Source organism: Juglans regia, chromosome 12 (genome assembly GCF_001411555.2).
Source record: "Juglans regia cultivar Chandler chromosome 12, Walnut 2.0, whole genome shotgun sequence".
Lineage (NCBI taxonomy): Eukaryota > Viridiplantae > Streptophyta > Magnoliopsida > Fagales > Juglandaceae > Juglans > Juglans regia.
Window position 1 is genome coordinate 27325935 of NC_049912.1, and position 15712 is coordinate 27341646.

Genomic DNA, 15712 nt, shown 5'->3' on the forward strand with positions numbered 1-15712 from the left:
GGTGTGTAGGTCGCCACGAGTGTTCCTTCCAACTCGTGTCTCACAGCTCAGTTGCAGTGAAGTCTCAGTTTAACAAACTCATCTCGTGGTGGACTCGTGCACCCATGTGCAGCAGTAGCACTTTGGTTCTCACTAAAACGGCACAGCGAGCAGAGCAATACTATATAAGAAGCGGCACCCACATTCGGGCTCAACATCTCATCTTCCTCTCTGCACCACGCCGGGGCCTTCAATCCACACCATTGGAGAAGGAAAAACCAAACCATTACACCCGGGGAGAAACAGTTCTCAAAGTGACGTAGAACTTCATACAGAAACTGGGTTGCGTTTAAATTAGAGTTCTGGCTGACATTTTCTAGATATTTTTTGTTTTGCGTTCCGGCATTGTTTTTTAAAGTTGATACTCTGAAGGAGAGAGAGCCAGGAATTGAGATCTCTGATGGCCGAGATCGGATTAGAATGGTGGGGTTCGAGGTTGATTAAAGTAGTTTTGATTAGTTTTCTCCTTATGGCTTCGTTGTTTGTTTCGGCAAAAGGAAGCTTGGAGCAAGAAGCTTCAAGTTACGATGAGAAAGAAGAGGTTGAGTCTGATTACATTAAGAAAGTATTGAGCTTCTTATGGCAACCGAGCCGATTGGGTTATACGCATGTTTGGCCGGTGAGTCCAACTTAATTCTATTGTCTTACAATATCTATACCGTTGTGTAGGATTACATGTGCTTCTTTATTGACGACAGGTTTTTTCATGATTCTTGAATAGCATGTGTTTCTCGATTAAATGATTGTACAAGTCGAGTTGACTTCGTTTCCTCTATCCTCTTTCTCATTTTTGGGAAACCAAATTAACTATTGATTTCAAAAGTTCAATCTTTCTTTCAATATGTTTTCTCCCAACATGGTGAACAACGAATATTGTTTCTGTAAGTTCTGTTTGGGTGTAACACAATGCTGTACTACTAATTACCCTTTTCTTCTCTAAAAATATTTTTTCCCCTTGCAATTTGTTGATAGTATGCCAATTAAACGGTGAAAATATTGGAAGTATTAATTACGAGAGATTTGGTTCTCAGGAAATGGAATTTGGCTGGAAAATTGTTGTTGGTACCATAATAGGATTCTTTGGGGCAGCTTTTGGAACCGTGGGAGGAGTTGGTGGGGGTGGCATTTTTGTTCCTATGCTCACCCTTATTATTGGGTTTGATCAGAAATCATCCACAGCAATATCAAAATGTAAGTACTATCCCTCGTAGGTGTTTCTTCTCCTTTTCGATTATTGCTGTCACTGAAAAGCTGTTAAGAAGCCTTACGTTACGCCAATGCAAAGTTGGGAGATAGTTGGATATTGAACTAAAACTGTCTAGAAATTGAACTTGTATCAATTATCCCTGCAGCCATCTATCAGAGTTTTTACAAAATTCTATCTTGGAATGTTTAAGTCGCATCAATTTCCAAGTTGTCTACTGCTTGAATATCAGCGCATTGGAATTTTTTGGGCCCGTTTTGACTAATTATCCGCATAAGCTTTCTGATCGTAGGAATCAGTTTGTTCTTTATACTTTCTAATTTTGTTTCTCCCAGTTTGTTTTTGAATAATACTGATTCTTTGAATTTTGAAATGGGGCATTGGACTGTCACAGCCTTGTGCGTCTGATATAGTTTTTCCTCTCCTTCATTTGTGTATTCGACACTTCTTATTTGGATAAGTAAATCTGGAACAGCTTTTTGTCTAATTTACTTTTCACCACCTGAGGGCAATTTTCTATGTATTGGTTTGTTTGGTCAGGTATGATCATGGGTGGAGCTGCCGCAACTGTTTTCTACAATTTAAAGCAAAGACACCCTACGCTTGATCTTCCTGTCATTGACTATGACCTCGCACTTCTGTTTCAACCAATGTTGGTGTTAGGGATCAGTATTGGAGTTGCTTTCAATGTGATTTTTGCTGACTGGATGATCACAGTCTTGCTAATTCTAACCTTCCTAGGTATCTATTTTCTTAATTACTCTCTGAATGTTTTTCTTGGATAACTTCCCTTATCCGTTCATGATTATCTGCAGTCACTTCAATTAAGGCATACCTTAGGGGTATTGAAACGTGGAAAAAGGAAACCATACTCAAAAAGGTAGCTCAAGCTCTGCTCATAATATAGGTTGAATTGAACATCTTTATGCTTCAACAGTCAACTTATTACTTGTTCCTCGTTTTTCCAGGAGGCTGCTAGATTCTCGCAATCAAATGGTGAGTTGATCTCGCATTTTCTCTTTGGCACGAAAAAGGTATATCTTGGGTTTCTCAAAGACTTCTTGATCAGGTAACGGTGTTGAAGAGGGCGAATACAAACCTCTACCTGAAGGCCCAGGGAATGGCACTCATTCAGAGACCAAAGAATCTGAAAAGTCAAAGGTAAGAATAAATGGTTAACGCTTCCTTGACTCATAGTTTTCATGACTGATCTCTGTAACCTTCCCAGGTCTCCATTATTGAGAACATTTACTGGAAGGAAGTTGGAATTCTTTCAGCTGTATGGATTATTATCCTTGTACTGGAAATTGCTAAGGTTTTTCTTTTTTCCCAGCTATATCCGTATTTTCTTTTCCGATCCTATACTTGGTTAGTTTTTCTTTGGTTTGAGCATCAAAGAGCTAGATTGATGTGTTTTTTCATGTGTTGGAAACAGAACTACACGACAACTTGTTCAGTGTCATACTGGGTGCTAAACCTATTACAGGTACCTTCCACCACTTAATAAGAATATAATCAAATGTATTGATCCTTTTCTCTTTTTTGTTTATACTATTTTCAGCATTGGGAATGAATATAGCCTCGTGGTTGGGAGTTGGAACCAAGCATTCATAATAGAGCTCTGAGCTTGATGCTAAGATTCTTGAAATCTGTCACCAGAGCATCTTAGTGGTTTTGTCATTTCTTTGTCATTCAGATTCCGGTGGCCGTTGGAGCATCTTCATATGAAGCTGTTAAGCTCTACAAAGGGCAGAGAGTGATTGCATCAAACGGAGAAGCAGGCACAAATTGGAAGGTGCATCAGCTGGTTCTTTGTTGTGCAGGTGGCCTTGTAGCTGGTATAGTTGGTGGGTTGCTTGGTCTTGGTGGAGGATTCATTTTGGGTCCACTTTTTCTGGAGCTGGGAATCCCTCCTCAGGTGCACATGGTGCTTTCATTCAAGTCTAAAAAATATTTATATTTTTTTAAAAATCTATAACATTTATGTTAGGCAGTACTTTGTATTTCTTTGTACAGTTAAATTTTAATAGCCTCAAGAAAACAGGTAATGAAGGAAGCACTGCATCTTATTTCTGAAGAAACTTCATAGGAGTTATTCAGTGATTTGATGATAACATTTAATCCAGCAGCCACCTTTCTGGTTCCACATTTGAGAAAGGGCATTCAAAATAACTGAAATTTATTTTCTAAGCCATTGATAAAATATTCTCACTTAAATTCGATTTCCCCTTAATGATTTCACAGCTTGAGTTTACTGAACTTAGTATCTTTCAGGTGTCAAGTGCCACAGCTACCTTTGCCATGACATTTTCCTCGTCCATGTCTGTCGTAGAATATTACCTTCTGAAACGTTTCCCTGTTCCTTACGGTAAGTAAAGTTGAGTACAACAACACTAACAATATAACTAGATCACCAAAGGAGGTTAATTCCTTTTTTCTTATTATTTTCAAACACAAGTGATCAGTTTGTCTGATATTTCTTGCAGCTCTGTACTTTATTGCTGTTTCAACAATTGCTGCTGTTATAGGGCAGTATGTGGTAAGAAGGGTGATCACTATACTCGGGAGAGCATCTTTGATCATCTTCATTCTGGCTACCACAATTTTTGTCAGTGCTATATCGCTAGGTATGTGTCATTTTGGAACATATGTGCATATACTTATTGCAGCTTTCTTAAAAAAGTGAAATCATGAATAATATTGATTTAAGTATGGTTCAGCCGGCATATGGGTTTGAACTTCTTCTTCACAAGTAGTGAGCACTTTTGTTTCTTTCTAAACAGGTGGGGTGGGCATAGCAGACGTGATTGAAGATATTAAGGACAAAGCGTATATGGGATTTGAAAACATCTGCACATATGATGCATAATCTTGGAAGTTTTTCCCGACTTTCTGAGTCTCCGAGTTTTAGGCAACACTTGATTCTCTCTGAGCTTCGAAATTCTTCTTGTGGTTAGGAATCAGATTGGATCCTAGATATGAGTAATAAATGGAGCTAAAGTGAAGCTCCATTTTACTGCATTGTATTTTATGACTGTTTCAGGATTGTTGGACAGATGGTGCTTACCATTTTTGCACCTGCTGATCAGGTTTTAAAATTAGTCCAAAGATACATTAATATTTTCCATATAAAGGTTCATTCTTCTCTCGACACAATTACTATAATCTTATTCTCATGTTTAGAATTGCTCTGGATCTGACCTAGTAGTGAATGCCATATTTTGAGAGGAAGACTTGACTGCTAACATTTCTCTTACAGCATTCATGATTCAATTCTGTGTGATTCAATTGCATACAGAACTGCTTCTACAAGTACACGATTTGTGCAAATCTCATTCTTGTGTTTGACATGTTCTGGTGCTTAGCCTGTTTATCTTAAGTTCCAACGTATGGTAGGTGGGTTTTGCAAGCATAAAGTAGGCTGATTTTTAAACTGAGGTCCTCTCCAATTCTCTTTCTGAATTAGATGGTTCAATTTACAGAGAAATAGACATATCATGTTAATAGTACAACATCTAATATAACCCATGTGTATTCCCCAAAGAGTGCGTCTTTGTAAAGGCAAGATATTGTGTTTCTATCTTCAAGTTGGATTATCCAATCTTGCAATGAATCGGAGAATAATGCAGTCCAGGTGTTTGCTCGTATGCCAAATGAACCAATAGAAATAAGAATACAAAAATGACGATGTGATTGAAAATCCATCTCTCTTGGAAAACAAAACCCAAGCAAAATGCTTTATACAATCATTACGTATTTAATGCATCATCTTTTTTAGCAAGTTCTCTGCTTTCAAGACGTTATGTTTAGTAGCCTAAAGTACTGGTCAGGGTGTAACCAAGTGGTCAAAGGATTAGCTTAGAATGAGTTGTAAACACAAACATTTCTAGATTTGATACCGCACTAGAAGTTTCCCTACAGCATACGACAACACTCATCCAGCATATTCTTGAGAGATTATACTATAGATGATCATGCCACTTTCCTTATTTAATCAAAGAAATCAAAGATTCAGGACAGTGAAAGCACTTTTTGAGGTTTTCAGACAACTTATCATGAGGGGGGCTGGTGCCTAAACACTTGAAAAAAGTTCAATTGTCTGTCTTACAGAACAATTTCAGCACCAGTTTAGTGGGTGCAGACAGGGGCACCATTTAGCACAAGAATGGAGCCTATATTTTGTTATGTTCTGATGATCTATTTGTCACCTCAGGGACCAAAGAATTTGGTTTCTAAGTATGAGAAGTTAGAAGCTAAGTAGCTATCTCCAGAAAGATCAAGATTGAAAAGGCCAATGGAAAAACTTTGAAGACTAAGTTTAATATATACATAGGCTTTCAAATCCCAAGTACTCCTTGTGTTCAATCTTTTCAACCATGCGTGCAATGCCAACCCCACCTGTTTGGAAGGTACAGATGCGCTCATTAATGATATTTACAAGAAAAATAATGAAATAAAGCGATCTTATTGAAATCAATAAACAGAAGTGCAAGCAGTACATGCATATTTGCCCCTGGCATACCTAGTGATATTGCACTCACAAAAATTGTAGCAGCCAGAATGAAGATGATTAACGACGCTCTACCTAATATGGCAATCACCTTTGTTACCACATGTTGTCCAACAAGAGCAGCAATGATCGCCACGACACAAAAGTAGATGGCTGCAAGGTATAAATACAAAAATTAAAGTCAAAGTCAAATTATGTTGATCTTTGAAAATATTTCTTTTAAGCTAAGATCTGTATCGTATTCAAGGTGCTCAACATGGCTTACCATAAGGAACTGGGAAGCGTTTTAGAAGGTAGTATTCAACGACAGACAGGGATGAGGAAAATGCCATGGCGAATGTGGCCGTGGCACTAGACACCTTGATAAAAAGTCTAAACAAGTCAGTCCATGATTCATGAATGACAAACCATCTCCACTTACAAGCATGTGTGTAAACACACCACTTGCTGCTGGACCCACCATAGTTGTAAAGAAAATCAAAACACTAATATATATATATATATATATATATTTTTTTTTATATTAGAGGATGTGAAAGGGTCCACATCAATGATATGTTGGCTGCATCAATAAACAGAATTCCCTATAGATTTTTTCAGTTGTAAAATAGTATGGGGCCACATAGAAAAGTTATCTAAATGTCTTGTTAAGAGTGGTGAAACAGGCCAACCGATGTTATTAGGACAAGTAAACAAACTTATGGCATCACCTATGTCACTATAGATTTAGAGAAGCACAAAATGCACCTGAGGAGGGATTCCCATCTCCAGAAAAAGTGGACCCAAAATGAATCCTCCGCCAAGACCTAGCAATCCACCAACTATACCAGCTACAATGCCACCTGCACAATAAAAAACCAGCTGGTGCACCCTCCAATTTGTGCTTGCTTCTCCCTTGGATGCAATCACTCTTCGCCCTCTGTACAGGCTAACAGACTCATATAAAGTCACTCCAGCAGCCACAGGGATCTTAAAGACAGGCAGGGAAAATAATCAGCCTGTTGCTTAAGAACAGATTTCAAGAATTTTAGGGTCAAGCCCATAGTTAATCTGTCATTGCTTTGCCTCGAATCTAAACTAGGGTCTAGGAGGCTGGGATTTTATACCCAAGATAGCCACCTAAAGAGGGAAAATGATATAACAAGACATTTGTTCTCTTATCCAAGTCACAGAAGGTACCTGCAACAGGTTTAATACCCAATATGCTGCTGAACAAGTTTCTGTGTAATTCTGTCTCCAACGAATAGGTATCCATTAGTCGGATGGTAAAGGCTTAAAGCAGAAGAAAACTCCAACATATAGCCTTTTTATGATGAAAAGTAACACATAGCAGCTGAAAACCTTGGCAATCTGCAATGCAAGGATTATGACCCAGACTGCAACAAGAATTCCTAGTTCCCTCCAGTAAACATTCTCAAGGACAGAGACCTAGAAAGGTTACAGAAGTGAGCCCCGAAAAATCATAAGTCTTGGAAGTAATTGCTTCATATTCTTACCCTTGATCTTTTAGAGTCCTTCGTTTCTTCTGCAAGAGAGCCATCGGTTGGCCTTTCAGGTAGTGGTCTGGGTTGGACCTCTTCATTAGCAATACCTGATCAAAGGAGATATCAGCCAGGCAATAGATTTTTATGATGGCCAAGATAGATTTCAAGCACCAAAGAGGAAAAAGGTAAAAAAATATTCAGAGCAACTCACCATTTGATTGCAAGCGTTGAGCAGCCTCCTGTAAAACAAAAAACTATTAATAATTGAGGATGAACTAAATAAATATAGAAAAACTACATAATCTTAAGTATGCACAAAGTTTAGACCACCTTTTTAACTACAGTTTCCTTTTTCCACGTTTCAACACCTTTGAGGAATGCCTTAGTTGACATAACTGCAGCTCACCAGGATCAAATCAACGAAGTTGTCCATGAAGAGAGAGAGAGAGAAAGGAGAAAAAACTACTATTCAAACAACTGTTACCTAAGAAGATAATAATTAACAAGACCGTGATCATCCACTCAGCAAAAATCACATTGAAAGTAACTCCAATACTGATCCCCAGTACCAGCATTGGTTGAAATAGAAGTGCCAGGTCATAGTCAATGACTGGCAGCTCAAGGGTAGGATGCCTTTGCCTTAAATTGTAGAAAACAGTTGCAACTGCTCCACCCATGATCATACCTGACCAAATAAACAAGAGCGCAAGGAAATTGTTGGCAGGTTCTTCAATAGAACAGGGAATGGTAAGTTAGAGAAACAACCTTTTGTACAAGAACTCCCCAGTGATTAAGAAAGAATATAACATTTACCCAACGGTCTCAGATTAGCAGCCCCTACTTTAAGAATCAAATGGATACTGATACAAAAATTAAGCGGGGATAAACAAATCCAAAAAGTATAAGCTGCTGCATTATGTCAGAAACGCTTATGCAGACCATTACTGTCTTGAATGAACTCATGTAGCTTTGGCCTTGAGGGGATTACTAGCTCAGATATCATTTCTTACTTCTAACATTCGTTCTTGTGTTCCAAATGCTAACTATAAATTAGAACTCAATAAAAGGAGTAGAGCTTCTTATTTCTAAACAGCTTTTCAGGACCGCAATAAATGCACAAGGCATGAAAAACTAGTATCGAGAACACTTACATTTTGACATAGCCGTCGATGATTTCTGATCAAACCCAATAATCAGGGTCAACATTGGAACAAAAATTCCACCTCCACCAACTCCTCCCACGCTCCCAAAAGCTGCCCCTAAGAACCCAATCATTGTACCCACCACAATTTTCCAGCCAAATTTCATTTCCTGTCCCAATTTCTAAAGCTTTAAGCACAATTTTCCAACATGTTCAAGAAACAATGTCCATGTTTAATAACGACAGAAAAGAGCATTTTAGCAAACAACAGTCTATAGAGTTAAATTTTCGTAATAGATTTTGATGCAAAATATGAAAAAGAAGAAGAAGAAGAGACCTTATAATCTTTGAATCTGATGGATAATTTTTTTAACTTCGCAAATTAGTTTGACAGACGAGTAACAATAATTATCAGAAAAAAAAAAATACGTTCAGCTTCCCTTGCAAATAAGCAGAGCAGGGTAAAAACTAAAAGCATCAAATACCTATAATCCAATGCACAAATACTAAATTATGAAATAGATAGACTAACCGGCCAAACATGCTCATGACCAAATCGACCAGGCTGCGCTTGGGAGTTTGATATTCTCGTTAAATAACGAGATTCAACCACTTCATTCACTTTCTGATCTAATATTTCTTTTCCCCAAAAATGAACCGAGACCATGACAAGAAAAGCAATCGCAACCACTCCAATCAGTCTTGATCCCCATCTTTCTGAGTCAGTCCCAGCCATCATATATATCTGTTCCTTCTTCCTCTCCCTCAAAACATTTAACTTTTTATATACAGCTTTTCTCCACTTGCAGCACAGTTAAAGCACAAGACCGAGAAAGTGAAAGCACACCAAGTAGCTAGTCTGTCTGACTCAACTAGTTAAAACAGAGTGACCATATTCACCATGAATTTCCATTGAAAACTGAAGCGTTTACCCTGCTGATACAATTAGTAACGCAGCGAGTTCCTTGAAACAGTAGGAGCGAACTTCCTCATTCAGTCGCTTATCTCTCCAGTATCCATCATGTACTTCAACGTCGCTGGAAGTTTTCTAGGCTCAGTAGTTGAAGAAAAGCCTTCAATAATCAAGATTGAGGAAAGCAGCTACTGCTACTTTCGCAGTTTTTCTAAAAGCTGGCTCACATGACTTTTACCTGTTTGGCTGTTTACATGGATTTCCGGAGACGACACGCGAACCTGCTGTAGTAAGTCAAACGACACAAACCCCTCCGTGAGAGAATGAAGGGTCTCTGTTTTATTGTTGTAGCCATTTTCTTAACGATTATGGATTTGCTTTTAGAGGTGACGGTGATTTTGATTCGACGTGTTTGCCTCAATGATAGAACAAACTTCAAATAAATATGAGATTTATATAAAATTAATTAATTTTTTAATAATAAGTATCATTTTTTATTATAAAAAATGTGCATAATATTTATTTGGAGAGTAGTAAGAGTTTGTAACATTCGTGCCTTTTCTTAAAAAATAAAAACAATTGGGCAAATTTAATATCTACGTAGACAAAATCACATTTTAATAATAAATTTTATTATTTTTCAAATAGAACGTGCCAGACTGCCAGTTGACATATCATAATATCCAAAAGGAGCATGCTAAAAAAATATTTATTTTTATTTTTTAAATCTCTTCGAATATTTAACAAAAAAAATTATAAATTCATTAAAAAAATATTTTCTTAAACATTAAATAAAAAAAATACAATAGCTAACCTTTCAGTTTTTTAGGTCTCGTTTGTTTTTAAAAAATATTTCATCTCATCTTATTTAATTATTATAATTTTCTTAATTTTTAATATAAAATAAAATAAATAATTTAATTTTTTTAAAATTTAAAATAAAAATAATATTAAAAAATATATTCTAATAATTTTTTATTTAATTTTTTAATTTTAATTTTAATTTATTTTATCTCATCTCATCTTATCTTATCTGTAAAAACAAAAGCACCGTTAGATAAACCGTAAAAGTAACATTTTCCTATCTAAAATAGTACTGTGTATACGAATATTTTTACCTTGTTATTATTACATACTGACATGTAATACTGATAAATAATGTGAAAGTACTGATATAACCCTACTGTATGAGTAAGAAAAACTGAACACGTAAAATGCAATTAATTTTACTCAACATCTAACATTATTCTTTGGAAAATACTGTTCCCACATAAAGTTTCGTTTCTACCGAATTACATTTTGTTTATTTTTTAATTTTCTTATTTAAAGATTAAAAATGTACTTTTAAATAAATTTGTAATTTTTTTTTATAAATAATTTTACATACAATCGTGAAGTACGTAAATGTCGTGTAATCGTTTTAAAAAATAATGCGATTCACTATTAAAAAATTAAATTTTTTTTCATGTGAATCTCATCTTTTATTTATTTATTTAAAAATGATTACATAACGGTTACACAATTTATAATTATAAATATGATTGGTGAGATCCTATGTGAACATAGCATTGTCCTTATTCTTTTTAGTTGTCATGCACTATTCAAGTGTTTTTATTTTGTGCAATTTTTTCGTGTAAGTAGCATGGTTCAAGCCATGAATACGGAACAATTTCAATCTAGTTTTTTTTTCAAATATAAAAAATCTAAAAAAATTATTCTTAGAAGTGGGTCGGTGTGCAAAACACACATTTATTTAATTAACATGATAATACTTGATTTAATCTAAAAATTTAAAATTAAAATCTCTTATATATCAAGTCTTATCCTATCAATAAAATAGAATATGTATTTATACGTAGATTTTTAAATAGAAGAACGCAAAGATCTAGGAGAGATATCAGTCTCCATCCTTGAGATTTTATTTAATACATACCAAATTAGACCTCTTTCTGATTCCACGAACAAGTATTGAGTAATTTAACTGCGAACAAACTTAAAATTAATGTCTGTTTTGTCGGAATTACAAAAAGCGATGTAATCAAATTTGAGATCAGCTAGCTGTCTTTCTTTGTTCATTTTTGAAATCCTATCTAGTTGAAGTTCTACTCGATCCACATGAACCACAGAGTACTGTGTTGGGTGGTTTGTGACGTAAATACTATCTATCTTTATGATTGATAGAGAGCATCGGAAAACGAAGTTTCTGGACTCCAATCGCATATTCATCCATCATGCATTCATTGATTGCTGTCGCACTTTGTGTTGGCGACCAAAAGAGAGAGATGGGGTCGAAATTCTTCATGCATTTTGGATCACATCTTTTTTTAATATCTTGATGATCCCTTAAAAGTTTTGGAAAAAGTCACGCATTAGGCACAGAAGTCTTCAATGGAGACGCAGGAGCCCACATCATGTTTACAATATGAGTAATGTTATATATAATTATAGAGTGTATAATTGTTATAGTTACTTTAAAAAAAAGTAAGATTTATTATTAAAAAATTAATTATTTTTTATATAAATTTTATATATATTTATTTTTTTTTAAATAATTACGCGACGCTTGCGCACTAATATCTTACAATATTCCATACTCTTAACCATAACCATGTGTTGATATATATGGGGTTCATTTCTTTTCTCGGAAGTACGGGCATTTACAATGTGGGCATTCCGAACTACAACATTTGTGTGTTGGGGACCATTATAATTTCCTCGGAATATTCGAATCCAGTTGCACAAAAGTCATACAAGGAGATAAAATGTTTTGAGAATTTTTATATATAAGCTGGTGACGGTAACACACATGTTAAAATATTTATATGGCTTAATTTGATTTTAAAAAAAATAATTTTATTTATCAAATTTTACCATTTAAATGACACACACGTGTTCTACATTTCGGTTTAAGAATAAAATAACTCTTAAGTTTTTCATGCATGCTTGTTATTTTGCTGAACTTTTGATCGCTTTTGGTGAGTTGAGCATTATTAGTGGACTCAATAAAATTTGACTAGAGAATTCATTTTTATAAATTTAGTTAGCCACTTTTCAACAACACCAAATAATAGTCTCTATAAATCTATCATTATTTTATTAAAATATTGATTTTGACATTTTCATTTATTTTAATTCTAGTTGTAATTTAAATGCTAATTGTAATTTGAATATTAATTTTGACCTTTTCATTTATTAAAATATTGATTTTTACCTTTTCATTTATTTTGAAACATTTCATCATCCGAAGCTGTTGTTCCTTCGTCTTTCTCTTAATGCACAAGAGTAAGATGAATTTTTTATTATCTTTTCTCCATGCACATGAGGAACAACAGATAGAGAGAAGATAATTGTTTATAGTGAAAATAATATTTAGCTAGCTCAATGGGCTGGCCAGTAAATAAATCTTGGATAAAATTAATGTTCATTTATTGAGTTTATTATAGTGAATTTTTGTACAACTTAGCTAAATTTGACTAAGTTAAGTCCACTACCAGTGCTCTTAAGAGATGGGGAACTCAACAAGATGGCATGTGAGTGGTTGGTATCTTCATGGTAGTAGATCCGATGATTTTGTTTTTTTGGTATAAAATAGGAGGAAAAAAGAAGGGGAAGGAGACAAGGATGAAAGATTGTGGGGGAGTAATTGAGAGGATGGAAAATAGGTTATGTAGAAGCTTGGAGAGAGACAGACATGTAAACCTGTATTATTAAAGACTATTTTTGGACAATGGGTGTTTGTGGGTTAAACTTCATTTTCCAGAGATTGATATGCATAGTCTGAGGTTAAGTCCAATTGATGGAGTATAGAATGGCTGGTTTGACCACAACTGGAGTGATTGTTTTATCCAAGATCACTTGGTAATTGTTTGGGTGTAGTTGAAAGTTTAACCCATCCCAATTAATCGAATTCCAAAAACTCCTCCTGTCATTGAAATTGACTATCCTGTCATTGAATGTGACAGACAATGGGGATTCGAACTACAGACAAACAAACCTATAGGGCCACCCATCAATTAAGCAAGAACTAGCGATGTACTGCACCGGTTTCTCCTTTACACTGGCATCATTCCTACCTGTTTGTTTTGTAAATAGAATAGGCCGATTGACAGTAACAAGGGCTTTGTCTTGTTTTGTGGTAAACCAATAAAGAGCACTGTTCCCAGCGGACAGAATGCATTTCACTTCGATCAAATCCTCTTTTCTTATTTTATGACTTTTGGGCCTACTCGAAGGCCCAAAACTTAATGAGTCAACTCATCTAGTCCACTGGAAAAGCTTCCTATAAGTCACAAGTCTTATGTGACCTGAGTTGGGATTTTGCCAAAACTCAGTTTTTTAAAACAACAATCGTGTTCTTAGAGTAGTCATATTTCAGGACAAAGCATTTGGGCAACCAACAAATATAAAAATTCAAAAGATGTTCATTCCTGCGTTATATTAGAATACTATCATTGGATTAGTTAAAGTTAAAGGATAATTTTAATAAATATAAGAAAAATTTAACTTTTGACTATTTATATTGAATAACTATTTTTTCATTATATAATAATAAAATAATATAACATGAATTTAATTTTAATTATTCACATCAAATCTCCACATTAGATTATACATTTATTCATTATATGGTAATGAATATCTAATAATTTTAAAAATATTTAATTTTTTTAATTATTAATTTATTTAATTTTATCATATTTTACTATTTTACTTATTATATATTAATTAATAATTATATTCTTATTAAATTAATATTTCACTAAGTCAAATTAATATATTAATTGTGATAAAATATGTGATAAAAAGAAAGAGAGAAAGAAATAATTAATAAAATATATATTTGATGTATATATAATAATCTTCAAATTTGAAAAAACTTTTAAAAATCATTGTAACTAAATTTTAAATATTTAAATTTTGATTAATCTAATGTGAGTATATTTTACTCTTTAATAATTAAATATTCGAATTTAACTTTTAACTAACCCAATTAGAGTGATCTAATCATAGACACAAACCCACACATTCTCGTGAATGAATGGTTCTGGAGTTTGGAATCTTGGATGGAAATGGCACTCCAAGTAAAAGCAAGAGCAACTCGAGCTCTCCATAAAATCAACAGCTAACAACTCCGAAGGTTTAGACCCACAAAATTCTCAACTTCGCTCGAACCAAATAACATTAGCCACAAAACATCACAATAATCTCCACAAAATAAAAAATAGATGATTATGAGTACTTGAGCCCTTACCATGTTTATTCCCATTGCTTTTAAAAGCAACTAAACTTACAGACTCAACATATACACAACAATCAACAACAACCGGACATTCCACAGGGGAATCAATTTTGGCTCCGAGATTCCAAAACACACACGGTACTTGCTAATCTATTTCAAGCAAAACCCTCAGTTAAAGTTGGCTTTTTTTCATCTCCTCTCTCATCATCACCCTCACCATTCTTCACCTTGTCTCCAATCTCCAAACCCTCCAATCCTTCCACACACGCTTTTCCTTCCGTACCCGCTATTTCCTCCACCCCGACCACTACCTTATCCCCCCTCTCCTCCACGTCCGACTCGCCACCCACAACCACAGCATCATCACCTCCAACTCCGGGCACTCCGCTTCCCTTGTCAGTGGCGCATGGCCCCGGAGCTTCGTGCTCCGGCGATGCTGCAACCACCGTGTCCTGCGTCCCCTTTGCAGCGCTGGGCCATGGGTCCTTGACGCAGTCTCCTTCGGAGAAGGAGGTCACCGTTTCTTCGTCATCGGATGTCGTGAATATCGACGCGGCGCGTGACTTCACGGCCGTGGCGGCTTTCAGGAAAGCTTCTTTGATGGAATCCGGCGGGAGGGCACAGTCTTCTAGCCCTGCATCTTCGATTCGCGGAGGGAGGATCTGGTGCAGTAGTCCGGCTTCTCGTTCCTTCGCGGCTTCCATGAATGATGGTGCTTCACATTCGAAGCCCTAAATTTTCGAATAAAATGGATCCGAGGACTTGAAGGCGAAAAATGCTTCGATTAGTTTTACTTCCCATTTTAGCCCTGCTATCACATTAATGTTTCGATTGAAGTTCAACTGGGGGCTGGTTTACCAGGGACAGGACTGTCGAAACGGTTAAGGGGTCCTGGCAACGTGTCCCTCACTCGACACGTATAATGTGGATTCTATAGACACGTGTCACCATCCCAAAAGGCTGGGAAATCAGTAGATGAATCATATTCGCAAAACAAAATTATCCAACACTGTAGCATAGTGCTAAATGGGAGGAGAGTTTTCCTGAAACCAATTGCAACCTGCCACCGTTACCGGTGAAGTTTAGATAGAGATTTAAGATGAAAGTTGAATAAAATATTATTAAAATATATATATTTTTTAATATAATTATTATTTTAAAATTTTAAAATATTTATTATAT

At 35.5% G+C, this 15712-nt stretch overlaps 3 protein-coding genes across 4 annotated transcripts; 1 reads left to right on the top strand and 2 right to left on the bottom strand.

Annotated features, from left to right (window-relative positions):
* LOC109012254 (sulfite exporter TauE/SafE family protein 3-like) lies at window positions 1-4420 on the top strand. Its single transcript, XM_018993789.2, has 12 exons — window positions 1-658; window positions 1071-1230; window positions 1784-1984; window positions 2059-2123; window positions 2212-2239; window positions 2313-2404; window positions 2472-2558; window positions 2679-2729; window positions 2940-3161; window positions 3518-3611; window positions 3730-3870; window positions 4027-4420. The coding sequence occupies exons 1-12, from the start codon at window positions 440-442 to the stop codon at window positions 4110-4112; spliced, it is 1446 nt and encodes a 481-aa protein (XP_018849334.2). The 5' UTR covers window positions 1-439; the 3' UTR covers window positions 4113-4420.
* A 780-nt stretch (window positions 4421-5200) lies between these two features.
* Window positions 5201-9640, bottom strand: LOC109012253 (sulfite exporter TauE/SafE family protein 3-like). 2 transcript variants are annotated; one of them, XM_018993787.2, is made up of 12 exons: window positions 8911-9637; window positions 8389-8548; window positions 7722-7922; window positions 7568-7632; window positions 7449-7476; window positions 7250-7344; window positions 7095-7181; window positions 6933-6983; window positions 6501-6722; window positions 6019-6112; window positions 5766-5906; window positions 5201-5641 (listed from the first exon to the last, which is right to left on the bottom strand). In XM_018993787.2, exons 1-12 carry the CDS (start codon window positions 9115-9117, stop codon window positions 5562-5564), a joined length of 1431 nt encoding a protein of 476 aa, XP_018849332.2. In that variant the 5' UTR covers window positions 9118-9637; the 3' UTR covers window positions 5201-5561. The 2 variants fall into 2 exon arrangements, 1 of the variants encoding a protein (XP_018849332.2); XR_001999425.2 differs by lacking the exon at window positions 6019-6112 and having other exon boundaries at window positions 8911-9640.
* A 4804-nt stretch (window positions 9641-14444) lies between these two features.
* On the bottom strand, window positions 14445-15601 carry LOC109012252. The gene has a single exon (XM_018993786.2). It carries the CDS (start codon window positions 15232-15234, stop codon window positions 14686-14688), a length of 549 nt encoding a protein of 182 aa, XP_018849331.1. The 5' UTR covers window positions 15235-15601; the 3' UTR covers window positions 14445-14685.
* Between the last annotated feature and the right edge of the window lie 111 nt (window positions 15602-15712).